Raw genomic sequence first — 22,630 nt, 5'->3', positions numbered from 1 at the left:
CTCAGCCATCACACTGGTGCCTTGGTATAGCTCAGACTCCTCCGTGCCTTCCTGGGTTCTTTCCTCCACTGCTGCTCCACTCCATCCTTCCTGCCTGATCCTCTCACTGATTGCATGAATGGGGATGTGATTCCCACTTTTATTGGCAATAAGGCCAGAAGGCAATGCCCTGTGACCCCCTTGGACCCCCAGGTAAGTCACCTGCTCACCTGGACAAGTACTTTGCCCAAATTAGCACAAGTTTCCCATGTGAGGCTGCCTCCTGCTCAGCCCACCAGGATCAGGAGGTCTGAGGTGTACAAACCAGTTCACACTTTCCAGTTCCTTTTTCCCATCCCCAGCATCTCCATGACTGAGATCTTTCATGTCAGGGAAGATGCAGTGAAGGGTCCCACCACAGCTGCTGAGCTGCTGTGGGTGCTGCACTAGAGGCTGTTTCCAGAGTATCCCAAGTTTCCAGAGTATCCAAAGCAGAGTTTGAGCAAGATACCACATATCCTGGCCAGTATCTTTTTTTCTTTTTGACCCTCTGAATCTCTTCAAGAGATCTTAATATACATTAACATATACACTAAGTAATTTCAATAGCATATACACTTTAAGTACTTTTATTCCTTTACAGGAAAAGGTAATACAGAGTCTAACACGCAGGTGATTTTCCAGGACTGCCTGGTGAATTAGGAGAGCTCAGAGCAAACCCTGCAGCATCCAGCTCCAGCACACACCAGCCCCCAGGGCAGGAGCCCAGCTGGATGCAAACTGCCCTGGGTGGAAGAACTGGATCAACAAAGCAAGGTCACACAGCAGGAGCCCCTTTCCTGGATCCTGTAAAATCACCAAGGGAAGCCTGGGCATACCCACAAAGTGTCCAAGGCCAGGTTGGATGGGGCCTGGAACAACCTGGCCTAATGGAAGGTGTCCCTGCCATGGCAGGGAGTTGGAATGAGATGAGCTTTAAGTTCCCTTCTAACTCAAAGCATTCCATGATTCTGTGGTTTTCCAGCTGTGAGACACTGAAATGAAAAGGTGAGGAGGGCTGTGTTTGTGCCATGGGGGTCTGACTGATGGTACCACCTCTGTGATTCCCAACCCTGCACACAGCTGCTTGGAGATTTACTGGAACATGAGAGAGCTGGGGGAAACAATAGGAGGCTATTTGGAATTTTCTGCTTTGCAGGTGCTTTCTGAGAGGAGATGCACCCTCTCCCCATCAGGCAGCTTCCTGGGCTGGACAGCTGCAGCACAAGAACAAAATTCCCTGGCTGCAGCAGCCCAGGCTGGACAATGTTGGATGAAGGACAGCTGTGGGGCTGTCCCAGCCTCATGGCTCAGAATGCCCTACACTCACAGGCAACAGTTGCTGGACAGAAATCATGCTGTCACTGAGGCTGCTGGGGGATTCCAGCTGGCCAAATCACTGAAAGCAAAAGGCCAATGAGAAGGGAAGGAGAGGGCACCTCCCAGATCTGCAAACCACCTCTTCACTGGTTCTGGGGCTCTGTCCTGTGACAAAAAGAGTGACAAAGCCCTTTCCCAGCAGTGGGGTGAGTGACAGCCCCTTCCTGGCACCTAGGGGGATAGAGGGTTTGTTGGAGAGCTGCTGGTAAATGCAAAATCCCTGGGACACAGGCTGCTGGAACTGAAGGTTAGCAACTCATAACAGAAAATTATCAGCTTGAGGTGGCTTGTGAAGGCCATTAGAGGTGTAGGGTTTGTCCCACTTCTCAGGAGAGGATCAGAGTGGTTTCCAGCTGGTGTTAAATGATGTGCCAAGTGTATCCAGAAATTCATGGAGCTGTTCCCAGACCATCGATCCAAGGAGAGTGCTGGAGTGTAATTCCCATAGCTCCTGAGGAGCTTCAAAAATATCCCTGTCCAAGGGCCCAGGCTGCAGAGCCAAAATGACTTTTTCTTAAAAAAACCCCCACCTTTTGTAATTGGGAACTTGGAGGTAATGATACCACTGGCTGGTCAAGGGAAATTTCTTGCAAGATTTGGCTGTATCCTTACTGGTTTACCCACAGAAACTGCTGATCCCAGGCTGAAAGCCCAAAAAGGAATGGGCTAAAACTGGGCATTGGAATTGTGTTGGAGACTTCACCTTCATCCATGTGATAGAGATTGTGACTCTGCACACTGATCTTCCTGTGATTTTTTTAAAAAATTTAATATTTTTGGTCAAATAAAATAAATAAATAAATAATATATAATAAAACTATAAAAACTATATAAATATATTATATACAAATATATTCTATAAAAATATATTCTATATTACATATTATATATTTATTTATATTTAAATTCTATAATATATTAATTATATTAGCTATAATAATATACAAATATATATTATATAAATATATATTTTATATACTATAAAATATATATTATGTAAATATATATTATATATATATATAATATATATATAATAAAATGAATATTATAAGGCCACACTGTAGCTTTCCAGGACAGGGATTTTATATTATCTGGCTGAGGAAGCTTTGTTATTACATGGGCTACAGCATGGTGTGAGGGTGGCTGACAGATTTGGGATGTAAATCCTGCTGAGCTCATGTTGGAAGTGTGTAGAGAGTATCTCTGGAGTGATACTGCCCATAGGACACAGTCCATGGAGGGAGGTATCACCTGAACTACTCCTGGGTTTCACCTCGGAGCAAACCAGCTGTGTCCTCCACAAGGGGTCACAGAAGAACCTTTGCCCTGAAGCAGTGTGGGCAGGCAGCAAACTGACACCAGAGCAGGGAGCTGCAGCACAGCTGTGCCCTTCACAACTAGGGAACATCCTTAATGAAAAACACACACCAGCGCTGCTGCTTTTGTGTGCAGAACTGTTTCTGGCCTCTTTGCTGATGAGAACATTGCTTGGAGTGGCAGACAGTGCTCACCCATCCACAGGTTTGTGCCTCCTACAGTCTAGAGCAGGGCAACACTCCCAGGGAGTGCACAAAAGCACTTGGGAAAACCCAAGGATACCAGAGTAGGCTGTACCTGCTCACTGACACTGTGCCAACTTTATGCACTTTGATCTTTTGAGCGCTCCTTGGCCCTGGCCCAAAGCAGCAAGAAATTCCCAGGGCAGGTGGCTGCCTGGGCACGGCAGTGCTTTGCTCCAAGGGGTGAGTTCCCTAGAGGAGAAAAGGAATTTGAGGTTTTGGCAGCCTTCCTAAGAAATATCTTCTTGGCAGGCAATGTCATAGGGGCAGGCAATGCTGTTGGGGCAGTTGGGCTCAACACAGGGGATATTAAGGATTGGGGTGACAGGGGGTTTGCTGCAGGAGGTACAACCACAGGCAACTTCTGCTCTGAGACCAGACTCTTGGAATCACGTTGGTCCTTAGGAAACCCCAGCTCCAGCCTCCTGCTCCAATGGGCATGGCTGCTCAGGAGCTTATCTTGAATTTTGTCTGTGTCTAAGGACTGTGACCCTGCTCCTACTTTGGGCTCCTGTTCCAGCATTTAGCTGCCTTCTTGGCGAAAAGCAGTGGGAAAAAAATGCTTAATTTCTCACTACCTCGGGAGATCTGTACAAAGTTTTTGCAGGAGGAAGGTGCTCAGTGGACTGCCACAGCTTGCTGTGTGCATACAGCTCAGTGGAGGAGAAGTGGAAGGCCATGGATCCAGAGAAAAGTTGTTTTCTGCATGGGGACAAGGCACAGAGTGTGGCCATACCTGCTGGCCTGCGCTGGGGCTGGTGAAAGAGGAGCTCATGGATCTCAATCCCTCTGCCTGGCAAAGTGGCAGGGACAGGTACAGAGGGGACACAACTCCAGCTGGCAAGGGAGAGGTGGCTGACAGGGCTGGGCTGTTAAATGGGGACACTGCTGGCATGGGGGACAGGGCTGATGGTGAGGACAGGGGGCTGTGGGATGACAGGGGACACCACTGAGAGCGGGACATGGCTGTCAGGGGGACACCAGTGGCAGGGGACACCACTGAGAGCGGGACATGGCTGTCAAGGGGACACCAGTGGCAGGGGACACCACTGAGAGCGGGACATGGCTGTCAGGGGGACACCAGTGGCAGGGGACACCACTGAGAGCGGGACATGGCTGTCAGGGGGACACCAGTGACAGGGGACACCACTGAGAGCGGGACATGGCATGGCTGTCAAGGGGACACCAGTGACAGGGGACACCACTGAGAGCGGGACATGGCTGTCAAGGGGACACTAGTGACAGGGGACACCACTGAGAGCGGGACATGGCTGTCAGGGGGACACCAGTGGCAGGGGTCACCGCTGATCACGGGGACGTGGCTGTCAGGGGGTCACTGCTGACAGGGGCCACCACAGATCGTGGGGACATGGCTGGCACAGGGACACCACTGACAGGGGCCACTGATGACAGAGGCCATCGGTGGTCGTGGGGATGTGGCCGGCAGGGGGACACCACTGACAGAAGGACCACGAGTGACAGTGGAACGCCACTGGAGAGGGACACACTGGTGACAGAGGGGGCACAGTGGGTAGGGTACATAGCTGCAGGGGGACTTGGCTGACAGCGCGCCACCGCTGACACGGGACAGCACTGAAACAAGGACACGGCTGACAGGGGGACACCGCTGACAGAAAGACAAAGCAAACAAGGGGACACCACTGACACAGGGACACTGCAGGGAGGCTGACACCACTGACAGCGGCACACCAGAGCCACGGCGCCACCAGCACAGGCTCTGGAACATGGCCGCCGCCCCGCTCCGCCGTGAGGGCGGGCCGTGCCCGCCGTGCCCGCCCCCGGCTCGGCGCGGCGGCGGAGCGGGGCTGGGCGGCCCCCGCCCGCGCACAGCCCCGGTGCCTCGCCATGGTGCAGCCGGGGGAGCAGGCCCGGCTCTACCCGCCGCGGCCCGAGCTGCTGCCCGCGGCCCACGTCCCCTCGCTGCCCCACTACCAGCGCCTGTACCAGCGCTCCGTGGAGGAGCCGCACGGTGAGCGGGGCCGGCGCGGCGGGGCGGCGGCTGCCCGAGCCCTCCGGGGGCTGTGGGGAGCGCGGGGAGCCCTCCGCGAACCCCCGGCTGTGGGGTGCTCGGGGGTGCCCCTCGTGTCCCCACAGATGTTACCTGCCTCATCCCCCTTCCCTCGTCCCTGTTTCCCGCTCACGGGCTCCGGTGCCCGTTGCTTTTGCAGAATTTTGGGGGGACATCGCTAAAGAGTTCTACTGGAAGCGTCAGCACACGGGACCCTTCCTGAAGTACAACTTCGATGTGACCAAGGGGAAGATCTTCATCGAGTGGATGAAAGGAGCGACCACCAACATCTGCTACAACCTCCTGGACAGAAATGTCAACGAGAAGAAGCTTGGGGACAAAGTTGCTTTTTACTGGTACGTTTCTGGTTTTATTGTGGTGGAGAGGATGTGTAAACTGCACCCTAAAGTGTACACACAGTGTCAGTTTCAACTGAGGTGAATGAAAACGTAAAAGCTGAGAGGGGCTAATCCTTAGATGGGTTCAGCACGTGTTTGCTTGCAGTGTCCTTGGGAAGAGCTGTGCCGGGAAGCTTCTCTGCCCTTCCCGGGATGCACGGAGGTGCCCGGCATGGCAGTGGGGAGCGCCTGACTCCCAGCTCTGCCTCCGCAGCTGCACCTGCCCTGCTGAGAGCTCCGAGCGGTCAGACTGGAGCGAGGCAGGTGCCGCAACTGCCCGGGGAAGGAGGTAGATGTGGATAGAGCAGCAGCCAACATCCGACGGCTAAAAGCTAATGAGCCCCATTATCTGCCGTGTTTATGTTTTGTGGGCTGGCGAGTTTCCACTCCTGTGTCAAACCTAGAAAGGTTCTCTTAATACCTGAGTTTATATGTGGATTCCTTGCACTTGAATGTGAGGTACTTTCAGACAACCTTTAGGAAGAAAAGTTACTTCCAACCTTATCTGAAGTATGTTTCTGTTTTTTTACCATAGTAGTTACTAGTGTTAAAATCCATGTGAAACTTACTTTTCATATTGATGCAAAGTTGGTTTCACTTGTAATGTCCAAGCTCCAGAAGTAATGCACTCCTGCTGAACTATCTCAGCTGGCAGCTGTGTCCTCAGACAGAGCTCTGCCTGGCTCTCCTGTGCATTTTGCTGTTTCCCTTGAGCTTGTATTCATGTAACCTGGCAGTGACTGTATGTGACAGGGCAGAAGCACAATTAGATGTACCTCATGGTAGGCATGCAGTAACTCATTGGGATATGGTGAGTCCCTTGAGCACAGCAGAGCAGATGGAGAAATCTTACTGTCATTGCAATAAAAATATCAGCTAGTCTAAGTGATTTATTGTGCAGCTGAAGGTCCCCCTGAGTCCCTGGTGTAAAGCTGACTGGGGAGCCACCCCGCTGCTGAAAGGAACATGGTTATACCAGTGTGGCTCTGGCTGTGGCTGTTAAATTTGCTTCATAGAATTTCTGCAGTTTCTATCCATAGCCCTTTTGCTTCAGTGAAAGAATTACATACACTGCCTAATAGTTAATCATATTGATAAGGCACAGGTGAAATGCTGGAAAGTGTTTACTTCCCTGCTAGTTAATAGATTCTATAGCTGACTCTGCTGTAAGATGATTGCAGCTTCTGAATGAAAACTCCTTTGTAAACTCCTGCAGGTAAAGATGTAAAGCAAACAAAGCCATTTGGCAGCCAGTGCTGGCCCTGTACTGGGGTTTGTTGAGGGACTGGGTTCTTCATGCACATAAATCTTTGTGTGACAGTCAGGCAGCTGCTCACACTTTTAATTTGGGCTTGGTGAACATTTTTCTTGCTGGTTATTCTGGCAGCCTTTGTGGGGGTATTTGTGATGCTGAGAAAAGCTTGGGGTGGATATGAAAATGGTGGGTGGCTGTCAGTTGTGGTGCTCACTGTGCTAAAAAATAAAATCTCTTCCTCCTAAGCAGAGAGTTTCCCCTGACTGTTTTGGGACAAACTTTCCTAGCATGGCTTGTCACAGGTGAGCAGGCACTGTAGTGTGGAGCTGTCAGCTAGAAATGCTGGTAGGAGCAATGGAAGAGGCACACTGTGACAAACCTGTGGCACTGAGGACTTGGGGAAGCAGGGCTGAGGGTTGCAACTCATAAAATTACTCCTCTCTGGGCATGTGCTTTTCTTCAAACAAGACAATAATTAATTTCTCTCATCTTGTCCTCTCACATTTTGTGTTGTAACACTCTGGAATGAGCCTGACTCTTCTGAAATACTTAAGACTTATCATATTGCGTGAAAGGTCAAAAAAGAAATTAAAACCTTTGAAAGGTGAAGGTTTTTTTTATTTTTAAACACCTGAGCCACTAGATTGCATCTAAGAAAGTCTGTACCCTGCTAGATGGGAGAGGTGCTGAATTTATACCAAAGTTTGCTTGACTGCCCTGCTCTGCAAAGATACAGGACTATGGTTTTTGCTTTCAGAGAGGAGGAGATTAGGGAAAAGTTGAATAGTGTTTGGAGGCATTGCTGAGTGTCTCTGAGAAGCCACATGTCCTTAGAAAACTCAGAACTGCTGCCTGTGGCTGTCTCCAGTCCTGCTTGGATGGGAAGGAGTGAGCAGCTCATCTGGGTTGGTTAGGGCCAAGCTGCACTAAAGGTTCCTGCACCACCAGCAGCCCAGGACTGCCCCAGTTGGCTCCACTCAGAGGGTGTAATCCCAAGCCACATGGAATTGCATTTTCAGCACAAAGAGCAGTACATGGGATTGCCCAATGCTGCAGAACTTGTACATAGGTGGTGTTTGCTGTCATGGTGTCATCCTCGTGGTGCTGTTAGGACTGTGTAGTTCCAAATGGCCATCCTGAGGTGGTAGGAAACATGGATTTTCCCCTGTTTTCTCCTTCACTAGGATATCTCAGGCTGCTTGTGAACATTACAAATATTTCTGGTTTCCCTGCTTCTGATTCCTCTTTCTCTGCTTAATATTGGTGATTGGCCTAAAAAAACCAACACAAAAAAAGGAACAGAAGTTCCAGGAAATGCTTCTGATGAAGTGCTGCTCTCAAAAGTGAAATCTCTTTCATAATGGTGTAGAGGCTGAGGTCAGTAGCAGTGGTTGCTGTGCAGGTGGGTACCTGTGGTGGGCTTTGCAGGGGAAATGGACTGGACCAGCTAGTGGGACATTAAGGGGACTTGCAGCAGTGCTGAGGACTCTGTGAGGGGTGGTTAATTAGGGCAGGGGAACAGTATTCCTTCCCCCTGCTGTAGACGTGCCTAAGTCGCTTGGACAGCCCTTAGTTCTGTGCTGAAGTGTTGTTAATAATCTCATCTAAACTTCAGCCTGGGCAGCCTGTGGAGGTAAAAATATAACCATGAGGGAATTAAAAAAAAAACACCACCTATTGCAAAACTCTAATTAGACCCTGGGGTGTGAAAGTGCTTGGATGATGCCTGTTTTATGTGTAACCTGTGCCTCTGTTTCTCAAACCAGTTATCCCAGCTGCAGTGTTGGTAGTGCCTGGTGAGACCAGGGGCGGAGGCAGGAGGTAGAGCTTTGTTTTTAGAGTCCCTCTAGCCAAGGAGATAGGGCTTGGCCAGTGCTCCTGGCTTCTGCCATCTCTGGGAGAATGTATTCACCTTCTGCTTTTATTTATACTGGTATATGATATTACATCTAGAAAGGAGCAATAAAGATAGTAAAGGCTGCCAGAGTTTATTGGAACTTTGTTTAACAAAATAATAAGTGCCTATGGTTCCTCTTCTGGGCCTAGAACAAGCAGGACATGCAAATATAGAATTAGGAGGTGTGGTTTGTTTGGTTTGAGTTTCTTTATATGATTTGACTTTAAAATGTAATCATGGATTTAGGGCCTTGTAGCCTTGAGGTTTGTTCCAATAAAACTTTCTAGAAGAAAAAACTAAACAACTATGAGAGCATGTTTAAAAAAAAAATAAAAGATACAAACCAGCCTCACACATCTGTCATAGGCACAGATGCTGTGGCAGAGGGTGCTGGCTGTTAACATCCAGCCTTTCCAAGGACTTCTACATGATGCAGTTGGCTCTGCTGCTCCCACTGGCTCCAGGATTTTGCACCATCCTGTGTCAAACTGACCATTCAATTCTTTGGTAACTTCCTGGATGACTTGTTACCCTTCCAGTGATGCAGCCTCTTTCAATGCTCTTCTGGTGATGAGAGCAAATCCCTAAATCACAGTTTGTTTAAAGAACAAAACTCACCCCTGGGAAGGTTCCTTTTACTGATCCACATTTGCAGGTGTGTGCATGGCTTGGTTCATACCCACAGCACTACCCAGGCTCAGCACAGCTCCTTTCCTGATGGGGATTCTCCATGGGAAAAGGGGTGTCCCCCTCAGCCCTTCCTGAGGTGCCTCCCCAGCAATGTGTGTCATCTCCCTGTTGTGTATGGGGAGGGATAGAGTGTTGGTTTTGGCAGATATTAATTATTTTGGAAGCACTGCTGAACAGTACAATGCTCTGCTTCTGGAAATCAGGCACCTAAAATAGGTAATAAATGACATTGAATGTATTGGTATTTTATGAAGCTGTAAATCTTGTACCTTCTTCAAGGGCAATGATAGTTGTAGATTCCATCACAGAAAGTGTAGTTCTTTTCTGGTGGGCTTTGAAATCTGCCAGTGTGGGAGAGAGTGACAAAACTGAGAGTTTCAGACAGCATTTCTCATCCCTCCAAAAGGAAATATCCCCGTGTTGTGGGGATGACTGAGCTGTGTGGGTAGTGCAGGAGTGGGGGGAGCATCAATAGAAACATGGGCTATTAAAACAGGGAGTAGTGTAGTACCTCAGGCATGTCAAGTCATGTGTTTTCCTGGCTTCTTTGAAATTTTTCCTTCCCCAGATCTGGGCAGTCACCAAGCAGCATGGTGTGGTAGTGCAAGCAGGCACTGTTGAAGTACAGGCTGGGACAGGAGGGACTCCCAGCTTCTCCCCAGGTGTAGCTCCTTGACCTTTCTCCATAGGTGCATGGAGTCTCTAACTTTGGCTGTGGCTATTTGGAGCAAGGTCATGATGGGTTTAAAATTAACTGATTTCATATAACTGCTCTGAATTCCCTGCTCTAGGGTGCAGATGAGATACAAAGATGATGCTGCTCCAGGGCAGCATGGTGATGCTGCTTAAGGGTTTGAGGTTGTCACTTTGGCCTGAGGGGCAGGAAAACGCAGGGATTGTGATCTAAAACTTGTAACCAAGGGCTTTGTGTGTGTTTCCTGTGACCCATTTTGCCCTGTCATATCTTGAGGTCTCTGTCCCAGGTGTTTCTGTTGTACTCATGTGCTGCATCCTCAGTTCTGCTCATTACTAGTGAAATCTCCAAGGTAGTTCCCAGGTGAGTGGTTGTGCCAAAGGGATGAGATAAATATCTGAGAACAGCAAACTGCCTCCTTCAGGCACATGTGGGGTGTGCTTTCCTGGATGCTGTGAGTCAGCAGATTGAGCACTGTGGTGCTCAGGCACTTGGCATGCTCAGAGTCACTGGAAGTTGTTTTTCCATTGCAAGGACTGACTTGAAAGCAGAGCTTGACTCATCTCTGTCAGGTACACTTGCTGGTTTGCAGGGAGATGCAGGGAAGGGTGATAAGTTTGATGTTTTGGAGATCTCAAGCCCCATTCCTGCTTTGCAGAGCCTCTTCCATCCTAGGATGCCAGGCAGGGCAGGAGCAGGGAGCTGGCAAATGCTCCCAGCCTCATGCTGTTCTGCTCTGCAGCGCAAGGCAGGAAAGGGACAGATATTAAAGGTTGGTGACACTTGATTACCCAGTGCCTGTGGTCTCCTGTGGTTTTGCCCATTCAGAAGCACCCCTGGACCCCTCCATGGGAGGGCATTCCACATTTTTGAAGATTTTCTCTGGAAGCAGTTTTTACTGAGCTCAAATAACACATAATCCTGCTCCTGGAGACAGAGTGGGATTTTTCTTCTCTGTTAAATCAAATCTGTTAAGAGGGAAGGCACTCAGGTAGCACTTGGGTGCTTGCTCCATGGCAAAGCTGTGAGGACAGGGGGTGTTTTACCTCTCCTGCCTGGGAGAGCAGCTCAGCTGCCTTGAATCAAGGGAGCAGCTTTCATTTGAGTTTTGTTGGATCTGTTTCTTTCCAGCATTTTGCTCAGAAACCTTTGGTAGCTGCTTCTGGCAGGGATACAGCATCCATCCATATAAATCCAAGGGATTATCCAGGAAGTATTGGACCAGATAAACAAGTGGGATGTCAGTAAGTGCCCAGGATTAGATGGCATGTGCCCCAGATAGGGGCAGGAACTTGAATGTGGAATTGCAGAGTTGCTGGCCAGGGTATACTGGTGGTATTTACAAAAGGCTGCAGTGCCAAGGGCTGGGAGGTTGCCAGTCCCCCTTAGCCCAGAGAGGGCAATGCAGAGGGTCCTGGGAACCAGTAAATCTGCCTTGTATCCCTGGGGGTGCAGTGGGACAGGGTCACTGGGAGAGGTGGTGGAGCTGCTGGCAGACTGTCGGAGCACGAGGCCGGTGGCACTGAGCGTGCAGAGATGGCTCTTTTCACACCACCTTGGGGGCATTTCCCACAAAAAATTGTTCAGGAAAGGAATTTAAGTGTGCCTGTAAGAACAGTGTTTTTGTGGAGCTGCTTTAGCCTTGCCCTTTGCTTCCTCACTTTCACTGGACACTTTTCAGGGTCAGCAGCAGGACTGCCAAGGGCAATGCTGGAACAGAATTGCTGGTGGTGGCCAGGCTGATGTGCTCCAGAAACAGCATCTCGTGCTGCTGTTGCACCTGGAGGTCATACATCAGCCATGGTTCTGACCCAACATGTTCCTTTAGTTTAGCCTGAGAGGCTCTTGGCTGAGCTGCTGTGAGCACATGTGCAGTGCTGCTGTGTAAATGACACCAGTGACAGTTTTTATGTTCTTATTTAGTACTTTTTCCTCATCCTCCTCGCTGCTCTGACAGCTCTCTAGATTCAGCATGAGGGATTTAATAATTTGTGCTGAATATAGAGCCCTAGCTGAAAATGTTAGTTTATACCCTGTGCAATGCTGCCTTTCTGCATGGTTCTGGGGTGTGGTTGTTACAATAACTACCTGGGGCAGTATGAGGGGTGGGTGTGCACAGACAATGGCACCTGGATTTTCTCATATCTGTGAAACTTTTGTCTTGTTCTGCTGGCAGCTATTACAAACAACTGGATGTGTTTTAAAAATACTTGGTTGCTTTAGGGAGGGGCACTATGGTTGTGCAGCGATGGCATATTACAAATATTGGCTGGAGATTTGAAACTTGTGGTGGATAAATGGAGTTCATGGACAGAGAGGATGGTGAACTTCTCTATGGATTCAGGACACGGAAGATCAGAGCCTTCAGTTTGCTCATTGGACTAGAAAACCTGATTATTTTAGCTGTGTGAATGGCTTGTGTGTTCTCCCTTGGCATCCTGAATGGAGCAGCAGTGGACAAGGACTCCAGCTACACGTGGGTGAGACTTGCTCCAAGTAGGGGACAAAATGCTCAGGCTTTGCCAAAAGAAGTGTGAGTGGGTGCTCCTTCAAAGCATGGCATTTTTTGGTGGGCTGCTGCACGTGCTGTGCCCAGAGCTCCTGGGCTGAAGTGTTGATAGGCAGTGGTTTCACAAGAGCTCTCACCTCCCCCCTTTTGGAGCAGGGTTTCAGTTCTCTGTTTGCATTTCTGCACATCACTTGGAAATGTTGAAATGAGGTGTGGTAGGAAGTTGTGAACCCTGGCAGTTTGCCATTAATACATTTTCATAGATGTCACCTCCCTTCTTCAGGGGAATCCCTCAAGGAAGTTGAGGGCCTTCCTGTTTGCTTTGTCACTCCTGGCTACCTGATAGTGCCCAAAGAAACTGTGGCTGTCCCACTCCTGGGGCCAAGGCCAGGTTGGACAGAGCTTGTAGCAACCTGGTCTAGTGGAAGGTGTCCATGCCCATGGAGCCAGGTTGTTTTTAAGGTCTCTTCCAACCCAGACCATTCATTTTATGATTCATTCAGTGATAGTGAAGCATGTTTTCCATTCCTGTTGCCACTGACCATCTTCTAAGAGATGTTCCCTAAATGACATTCCAGCAGGTGACACCTGGCCTCCACCTCTGGAGGTTTATGATGCATGAAATTGAAATGTCCACCAAAAATCTGATGAAAAGCTTCATTTCCTCCCATGCCCTTCATGGATATTGTTTGAACCTCCATTGAAATTGCCTTGCCTGGCTTTCTGTGTTTCTAGAAGCTCTACAAAATTTGGCAGAATGTTCCCACCAGTGATGCATCTATTTCCCAAAATGGGGCATTTCCCAGCGGCAGGCAGCTTGTTGATTATTTTACTTACAGAAGGAAGCTTCATCCAGGGTCTGTTCAACAGCCCAACTGTAAATTGTTTAAACAAGCAATCAACTGTTTTGTACTGAATATAAGCCTTACTCCCACTGGACTGGTAAAAATAGTCCATGCTCCTTTGAAAACTCAACTGATGGTAAACATCTAAAATGTTTCCTCTCGTGTCAAACTCGCATATTCTTCTGCAGCATTCAGTGGTTTTGGTTGATAGGGTTACAAGTGCTGGCTGAGGGCAGCCAAACTCTGATGTGCTGGGTCAGTCTTGCACATGATCTCTGTTGCAATGCTATATGATTATTTTGTTTTTTAAAAAAGTAATTAAAATTTGCTTGAAAAAACCTCTCCCCTAAATAAAATAGGCAAAAAGTTGTTGTTTTTCTCCACTGGTTGTTTTCTTGTGTTTTAAAGTACTTCAAAAAGTAAGAGTTAATGCTTTTCCTCTTGACTTGGTGGTTACTCAGTATCAAGCAAGTAGGAAAATTATGAAGCCACAGAGAGCAAATTCTCCTTGCTGAGCCCATCAGCACCGAGGGGCTGCTGACACTGTCACCAGGGTATTTACATGTGGTCTATATGACTTATAAAATGACTTATCTTGTCAAATGAGTCAGGGTGAGAGTACATTTCACTTGAAGAGGGATTTCCTGGCTGCTGTTGATCCTGTGTTCCCCAAAACTCTTCCCTGGAGCGTTCTGGCTCTCAGGTGTGAGCAGAGTGTGCAAATCCCATGGCACTGAGTTCACTTGCCCATGTTGGCTGATGAACCAGCAGCACTGGGAGGTGTTGATTCCTTTAGAGATGTCTGAGCATCCCACTGCCTAAAGAAAGGGGCTTGAAGTAGATTTTAGGGCATAGCTGGGCATGAGTGGGATAACCAGAGGGAATTTTGTCAGGTTGATAAAGAAAGAGTGGTTTTGGAGCAGTGTCCACCTCCAGCTGGGCTCTGTGGTGTAGGATCACTCAGGGTATGGCAGAGTGAACAGTGGTTGGGCTGCACAAGATAAATATTATTTCTTTAGATGCATCTGGTATTTGTTCAGCTTCTGAAAGGCTGCAGATACAAAGAGCAGCTGGGAATGTATTTAATGAGAAGGAAGGACAGCAAGATGGATGTGGTTTTCCTATGGGACAGTAACAACTATGCAGGGTGTTGGGTGTTTGCTTTGTAGGCTGTGTGTCCATATAGCTCTTTTTAAAGGTGAGTAAAGGATTGATTCCTTGATCAAAGAGCAAATGGTGACCCAGTATCCCTGTGGAAATAAGCTCCATTTTGGCTGTTCTGTGAAATAATATTGCCTGTTTCAGAGTCAGTTGGGCTGCAGGGGATGGGCTTGGGGCTGAACACAGAACATTGCTCCCTGCAGAGCAAAGGGCTCCTGCTTTGACAGAGCTGGTTTGAGTTTCTTAACAGCAATAGGAGCCCATTCATGCCAGATGCATGATCAACTTTAGGTTGGGATGGTTTGGCTCAGAGATGGATTTGAGAGCAGAGCTTTGTTAGGCCCTACCTAAGTGTATGAGGGACACTGGAGGGGAAAACTGATGGATGGTTCTAATGCAGTGGTCAGAGTCAATTGTGTGGATTCAGGAAGTGGTGGCATTAAACTGGTAAGATTCTTCTTTTCTCTGGGCTTTCTGTCCCCAGGTTTTCTCAACAATGTTCTCTCAGTGCTGCCAAATATTTCTGGACACACTGGGAAAACCTTTTCACCAGCCCCTCCCAAGCTGAGCTCTGTCATTACGCAACTTCTTCTTTCTTGATCCGTGTTGTGATGCAAGAGGATTTAAGCGTGGTGATGGTGGGGTTGAACTTGCTGGTAAACTTGCTGCTCAAGAAACCTCAGGCTTCCCAGCACTCCTTTGGGAATTCTGCATTACTGCAATGGGAGATGGTGACGTTAAGCATGGGCAGGGCTGGGCAGTCTGTCCCGTTATTATGAAATGTTCTCATGGAGGTTTTTTTTGCAGACCTGCTGCAGACCCATCTGTTTGTGCAGTTAAGAGCATTTCCATATTGAACAATCCATGCAAATACCATAATTTTTTCCTGATGAAAGGGTGTCTTTTTCTGATTATCTTGCACAGCTGCTCTCCCCAAACTTCATGTTTCAATGTAATCTATTTTCTCAAAAACAGATTTTAAAGGCTGTCCTTACTCGAGTGCCATTCCTCTCTCAAATGACATAAGCAAGGCTGCGGCGTAGGGAGAAATCCTATTTATTTTTCAGTTTTGCCTGCTGTTGTTGTTCCTGAGAAACCAAGAGTGTCCAGGCAGACCCTTTTCAGGCAGCAGTTTTTGGGGCTGTCCTAGGAGCAGCCGTGGCAGGAGGTGTGTGAGCAGCTGACACCACGGTGGCCGAGCACGCCAGGGGCTCTCGCTGCCCATGCGGCTCACACGTGAGCACATTCCCCACATGGCAGGAACCTGGCTGGCCCAGCTCTGCCTGGCATTTTGGCTGCTCTAATTCTGGATGTGGAACGGATCAGGAAGCCCAAGAGCCCTCCTGGCCGCCCCTGGTGACCTTGCACGTGAAGAGTTGTCACCACAGCAGGAAAATTCCTTCCTTTGCCCTGTACCCTGCTCTGGGGACAGGCTGCTGGTGAGGCAGGAGCTGGAGATCTCTCATGATGCATTTGGTTCCATGTTTAGAAGAGATTTTGGGCTCTGAGCATGTTTTAGTTTAGATAGCAACAGAAATCTTCTAGGGCAGACATTCTCACAGTCCCCATCTCTGCTCTGCTGGAGTCATAGAATCACACAATTAACTACATTGGAGAAGACCTTTGAGATCATTGAGTCTCTCTGTGCTTCCCCACTGTGCAAATTGTTCCTGTGACATGGCATCATCTGATAAAGGCTTCTCTCCCTCTTACAACACCTTTTCCAAACTGGGAATCAGTGTTTTCTTAAGGGTGCTTTCCAGTTGGTAAAATGCAGAACCTTTGTCCTGCATTATGAAAAATTGTTTTGTGGGCTGCCATCACATCTGTGCCAGTCAGAAAATGAGAGCTGGCAGCTTTGAGATGGTTTGCTGTGCTCTGAAAATTTATCTTTCAGGTGCCCCCACCTGTGCTTGGTAACTTTGGGTTACTGCTTTTACTCAATCACAGAATGGTTTGAGTTGAAAGAGACTTTAAAGCCCATCCAGTCCCACCCCTGCCATGGCAGGGACACCTTCCACTGTCCCAGGCTGCTCCAAACCCTGTCCAGCCTGGCCATGGACACTGCCAGGGATGGAGCAGCCCCAGCTTCTCTGGGCACCCTGTGCCAGGCTCCCATTCTCACAGGGAAGAATTTCTTCCTAATATCCCATCTAAACCTATTCTCTTTCAGTTTAAAGCCATTGTCATTTGCAAAAAGGGAGTGAGTGGTGTGTTCACAGGAGCTTAGAGGAGAAACTTCAATGATCTGCAGCCACTTTGGTCCTCAGTGGGAGCACTTCCAGGGATCAGGAAGGCTTTGGCTTTGTCCTTAGATTGGGTTTGGTCGGTGATTTTCTGTTTTTGACTGTACAGATCTGCAGATGGTCTGGCAGATCTTGCAAACTTTGAACACTTCACTTGCTTGGCTTCATTTCCTCTTTTTCTCCTGTACCTCACCTTCTCCGTGGTGTTGTCGCCCTTGTAAAGCACAATAATGATCCTCAATTCCTTTGAAAACTGTAATTGCCACTGATGCAGCCTGTGCTTCCTGCTGCTCTGTGCCAATGCTGGGGCAGCTTTGCCTAGGGAGTTGTAGTCATCTGTTACTCAAACAAGTAATGCAAATAACTTTTCTTTAGAAATGTGGTGAAAGAGAAGAACCAAACAGTGTTGGTGATTCATTTCCAGGTTAGCTTTGCTTGGTCTGTCTGCTCTGGGAAGTGTGTCTCCCCATGGCCATTGAGTTCCTGTGCCTCCCTTGTGTTTGTCACCCTGCAGCTGAGATGGGCTCAGCTCACTAGGTTGGGTGATGGGTGGGTGAAGCAGACCATGCTTTGCAAAGTCCTGGAGTCAGCTGTGGTGCTTGGCAGAGCACAATAACCTCTTAGCCTGCTTTGGTGCAAATATCCAGGAGAGCATCTGGGCACAGTGTCCCTCTCCCACACTGCTGCTCTGCATCCCTGACTGCTCCACAGGCTCAGTGCTGGAGCTAATGGGGCTCTGCAGAAATGCTGGCCTGCTCCTCCAGACCACCTTCCCTACTACACTGTGTATGTACAGCAGTAAATCACTTGCTCACCTGCATGGTGGCTCTAACAGGGAAGCTTAACCTTGATTTACTACCTGGGCATCAGGTGAAACAGCTCTGTGGCTCTGCAGCTCCAAGGTCAAACTCCCAGCTGAGCAGGCAGTCTGTGAGCCCCCTGTAAGTGTGGCAGTGCCACAGAGGTGACAAGTGTTCAGCTTTCCCACCTGGTGTTGTCTTCCTCCCCTGCCTGTGTGGCTTCTCCATGCAGTTCTCTGCTCGGACGCTGGCAGGGTCTGTGCCATGGGCATTGTGTGTGTCACAGCATCTGCTCTAAAGTGGGCAGCTCCTTGTTTTAACTGCTGGCAGAAGGGAGCAGGAAGGTCAGAGCTCTGCAGAGCCTGGGCTGCCTTTCATGTAATGTGTTGACAGGGATCTGTTTTGAGCAGGGCTGGGCACTGCCACCCTGCACACTGCAGTGGTGGTGCTGCCCGATGCCCTTGGGGTATCTGGCCCTGACAAGGATTGGCTGCAGGCAGGTACTAAACTCTCCTCTTTGCAGGAAACTTAACTTTTTTTAACAAATCACAATTTCTAGGAGAAGATCTGCCTCAGAGGGGCTCCAGTTGTGCATCTGTGTGTTCAGTTGAAGAACTTGCATTCACTGAGTCAGTGGCTGGTTCAGTGGAGATCTTAGAGTCACAATGGGTTGGGTTGGAAGGGACCTTAGAGGTCATCTAATTCTACTCCCTGCCATGGGCAGGGACACCTTCCACCATCCCAGGGTGCTCCAAGCCCTGTCCAGCCTGGCCTGGGACACTTCCAGGGATCCAGGGGCAGCCACAGCTGCTCTGGGCACCCTGTGCCAGGGCCTCAGCACCTCACAGGGAAGAATTTCTTCCTTATGTATTCCATATGGCCAAACTTGTCTTTTCCAGCTGAGAATTCACACAACATGCAATATGTAAAACACAGGCTTCTCAAGTGCTAAAAATCTCAAATGCATTCCTGCCATGAGCCAGATGATGCTGCAAAATTTTGGATTACAGTTGCTAAATGTAGGACTTGGTTTGAAGATGAAAAAAATGTTAGATTTGCTGTGCTTCACCATGTATTTCATCTAATGATGTGTCTGGGATGGTTGGGGAGCTGAGAATTGGATTTTCCTTTCAGAAGAAGCCTTGCTGTTAGAGCACAGATTGCACATGAACAATCACAGCAGCGCTGCTGCCACCTATTTTCACCAGTAGATCTTAAAAAAAAATATGTACTTAGGGAGTGTTGGATTTGGTGGGGTTAGAACTGTGGAGGTGGCACTGTTTTCAGAAGAGTGAGGTTTATTTTTGCAGTTTTATTTCTTTTTCAGTTCAATTTGGACAGGGGAGCCCATGTGGGGCACTCAGGGCTGACAGCTCTTGCTTATGTCAGAAGGGCATTGTTGGGAAGCTGCTGCTGGCAGAAGATGGATGCCATGAGTTTACAGGCTCAGTTTTGATGCAGAGAGTACTCAATAGCATGCAAGTGGGCATTTCTTTAAATGCCCTGTCTAAAATCCATCTTTCACTGGGCTTTTGTGCCAGAGCAGAGTCCTGAGCAGTCTGAGTGCTGCTGTAGCCCACTGAGTACAGCTGTGGGCACTCCAGACTATTTTCAGAGGCATGGATATGTAAAGCAATTGCCTGCTCTTGGGAGACTGCTCGAGGCCTTGGCTGGAGATGCATTGAAAGGAGGCATCTTGTCCTGTAGAAACAAGGACATGATTTGTTTCCCATTGAACAAAAGGTCTTCTTAAAATCTGAAGCCTGAGGTTTGCCCTGCTGATGGTAGAGGAGCTGCTTTGCAGTCACGCAAATGGGTGGAAAGGACTTTGAAAAACCCCTGAAATCCTTGCAAAAGTTTTAACTTCTCTTTGACTCTGCTCTGTGCTTTTCCTGCAGTGTCTTATGCAAGAGGCCTTATCCTGAGTCTGGGTACATTCCTTGGCCTGAATGTCCCTCCAAAATCCTGCCAAGGAGGAGGACCTGGCGTGTTTGAGATGTGCCTCTCCTGTGCAGGGAGAGCAGGAATGTCCCAGCAGTGCCTCGTGCCGGGTGGCTCAGGGCAGCTCTGTGTCCCTCATGGGCACCGTGTGCAGGGCAGCTCCCCTGAGAAGCCCAGCTTGGCTGACCTGCCTGCCTCTCCCCTTGGCTGCCCAGCCCCCAAATAGCACACTGGGCAGCCTGTGATAGCCTTTCCTCCTAATGTGCTCCTCTCTGAGTAAAGGTTGTAATTCGATCCCTTTGCTGGGCCAGAGCACGGACAAAGGGACATCCTTCCTCCCTGCCCTGTTTGTTGAGCTGGGGCTGGCTTACACAGGGCCTGCCTGTGGTGCCCAGCAGACCCCAGTGACCTTCAGGTGAGGGATTAGTGGGCTGGGATGCTCCAGCTTGCATTTGGAAGCATTCTAATTGCCCTTTAAGAGCTATTCCATAGCAAGGCTCGTGGCTGAGGGGAGAGCTGCACACAGTGGTCCTGTACATCTGGACACAAGCAGGTTTGCACAGCACCAGCCTTGATGTAGGTGCACAAAGGAAAAGCTGGATGGTGAGGGAAGGCACTCAGTGTGCAGCCAGACACAGCAGAAGCAGATGCTGTTCCTGTGAGCCAGATCAGTTACAGCTGCTCAGCCCAGCACTGGAATCAGCTCTTGCATCTTTGAGCTCAAGTAACAGAATGAAAAAGGGAACCGATTGCCTGGTTTCCCTTTCCTAGCTGAGAGTCCTGCTGTAAGGACCTTTACTAATAGTTCCACATGTCATTTAGCTCAAAGTGGTGCTTCTGGCTGTGATGGGAAAAAGAGAGAAAAATGCTGGGATGTCAAGGCTGAGCTGCCTGCCTTGGACACTGGTTCACATTCCCACACTTTGCTCTAGCTTTGTATTCTTGTGTCTCTCCCCTTTACTCTTAGAAGGGGCCAAACTTGCATAAAATATCAAGCAGGGAATCACCCTTCCAGCAGCCAGTGGTGAAAAAATTCCCTGTCCTGTGTCAGTGCAGGTGTCCATGGTCCCATTGCTGCAGAGCACCGTGGAAGCCAGGAGTGTAGCTGGGTATCAAGAAGGATAAGGCAAGTATGTAAGCAGCAGATCCACAAATGATGATTCAGGTGTAGCCACCGATTTTGGATCCCCTGTTCTACATGGGGCAGGAGCAGAGCTTGTACCAGAGGGACTCTCCCAGCTCTTGTGGTTTCTACTCCAAAGCCATGTCTGCCATTGGAGCATGTGGTCGCTGGTGTGAATGACATTATTTACAGCACTACTTGGGAAATTAGGGTGTTGCTGTATGCATTTCTCATCCCAGAAGCCTTCCTACTGCTTGTGTTGCTGGGAGAAGTGGTTGGTTTTTTTCTAGAATTCCATACTTAGTTTTGGAGTGCTCTGTTTGACATGTTGAAGTGGTGAAGTTTCTGTTTCAGAGCTAGGCAGAGCCTGGCTGCAATCCTGAGGGAGCACATGTGATGGAAGTGCTTCCTGGCCTCTCCCCAGCACCAGTGGTGCTTTTCATTTGGCTGCACACACTAAGGGGACGCTTTTCCAGAAGCACTGGCAGCTGAGAGTGATGTGTTCATCTATGGATCACTGGAGTTTCTGTGCTGGCTGCCTTGGAGAGACCTGCAAAAGTGTCTGTGTCCTTCCAGAGTGTAGGAGACTGCTGTTTCTCCACTGTGAAGTCATGTCAAAATCTTTATGAATCTCCTGATACTTTGGGAGTGCCACCTGATTTGCATGGCTGAAGTGTTGAGTCACATTAAAATTAGTGGGGTTTTACTTCAGTAGCAAGTCATTTCCCTGGGGATGTGACATTCCTGTCCCTTGGCTCTCCTGGGCTGCAGGAGCTTGGATTTGGTTCAGAGAGGAGCACAGGGAGAATAAGGCAGAGCAGGCATGACACTGAACAAACACCCATGGGTGTATTTATATATGACCTTGGAAAACAAGACAGGCCTTGGCATCCCATCACAGCCCATCAGATGTCAGGTATTTGGGGCTGGCTGTTGCTGCACGTTGGGCTGTGTTTCATACTGAGATATCTGCAGGCATGAGCACCCAGGAGAGAGGGAGCCATGCCATAAATCCCAGAGTGCTCCTGAGCCTGTGCACTCTTAACTTTGGTTCTTTGTTGAGCTTTGGATTCTTCTTGCCTCTCTGAAAGTGCCAGTATTTCCATTTCACACATTCAGTTGTTTTCAGTAGTGATCTACACAGGGCTGGGCACTTGGGACTTGATTTTCCTACTATTAGAGAACTTTAGTTCAGAACTGGATTTCTGGAGTTTGGTTACTCTGTGCTCAGAAGGGCAGGTGAGGACATATTTATTGGCCAGAGCAGTTTTCAGTGTCACTCTTACCTTGAACTGCTGCACAGTAACAAAGATTGTCTTGCTTTTCCAGGGAAGGGAATGAACCTGGGGATTCCACGAAGATCACCTACCGTGAGCTGCTGCACAAAGTGTGCCAGTTTGCCAACGTCCTCCGCAGCCAAGGTACACAGCTGGGCCAGCAGAGCACTGGATGCTGGGCAGGCATTTGGCCAAGGCTTTGGGGATTGGGGTCACTGCTTGTGTGGTTGCCAATCTGTTGAGTAATTCTCATCAATTTGTTCTGCAATGCACAGATTCATTCCTGGCTCTGTCTGTGAAAACTGATCAGTGCCGGTCATATCAGCTGTACAAGGAAGAAATCAGTGTTTAATGATGCTCTGGGGTTTTCCAACAAGCAGTGGGCTCTGGTTACTTTCCTGTTCCCTTCAGGGAGGTAGATGAGAACATGGATTGTTAGTCATCATCTTTCAAGAGCCATAGTGCTTTGTCAGAACCCAAGAAATTCCTCTGGCTGCCCTGGAGGACTCGAGATCCTGTCAGGGAGCTCAGAAACCTTGGCACAGAGCCCAGGACCCCTGTGCCTTTGATTTAGCCCTTGGAAAAAATAATTACCAACCTTGTATGAAGAATTACAAGCCATGAAAGTTTAAGTAGTGAATTTATCACAGGGTGAAAAATAGATTTTTGAGGTTTTTAGAATGAAGGTTAAGGAGGCAAGATGGAGGAATCTGGGTGTGTCCAGCCTTTCTCCTTCTTCTTGGCCTCCATCTTCTGCTGTGATGTTGGCACTTTTAGATTAGTTTAGAGTAGAAGCTCACTGTCTAAC

General features: G+C 48.7%; 1 protein-coding gene across 2 annotated transcripts in view; it reads left to right on the top strand.

Annotated features, from left to right (window-relative positions):
* The first annotated feature begins 4,799 nt into the window (after positions 1-4,799).
* Positions 4,800-22,630, top strand: part of ACSS2 (acyl-CoA synthetase short chain family member 2) — a 31,652-nt gene continuing 13,821 nt past the window's right edge. For both annotated transcript variants that reach the window (XM_036395699.2, XM_036395698.2), the window contains exons 1-3: positions 4,800-4,947; positions 5,147-5,342; positions 21,875-21,966. In XM_036395699.2, the coding sequence (XP_036251592.1) occupies positions 4,824-4,947; positions 5,147-5,342; positions 21,875-21,966 (412 nt within the window). In that variant the 5' untranslated portion in view covers positions 4,800-4,823. The remainder of the gene's footprint in view (positions 4,948-5,146; positions 5,343-21,874; positions 21,967-22,630) is intronic.

This window comes from Molothrus ater, chromosome 17 (genome assembly GCF_012460135.2).
Source record: "Molothrus ater isolate BHLD 08-10-18 breed brown headed cowbird chromosome 17, BPBGC_Mater_1.1, whole genome shotgun sequence".
Taxonomy (NCBI): domain Eukaryota; kingdom Metazoa; phylum Chordata; class Aves; order Passeriformes; family Icteridae; genus Molothrus; species Molothrus ater.
The sequence above is the reverse complement of the archived record's forward strand: the minus strand, read 5'-3'. Positions and strand labels throughout refer to the sequence as shown.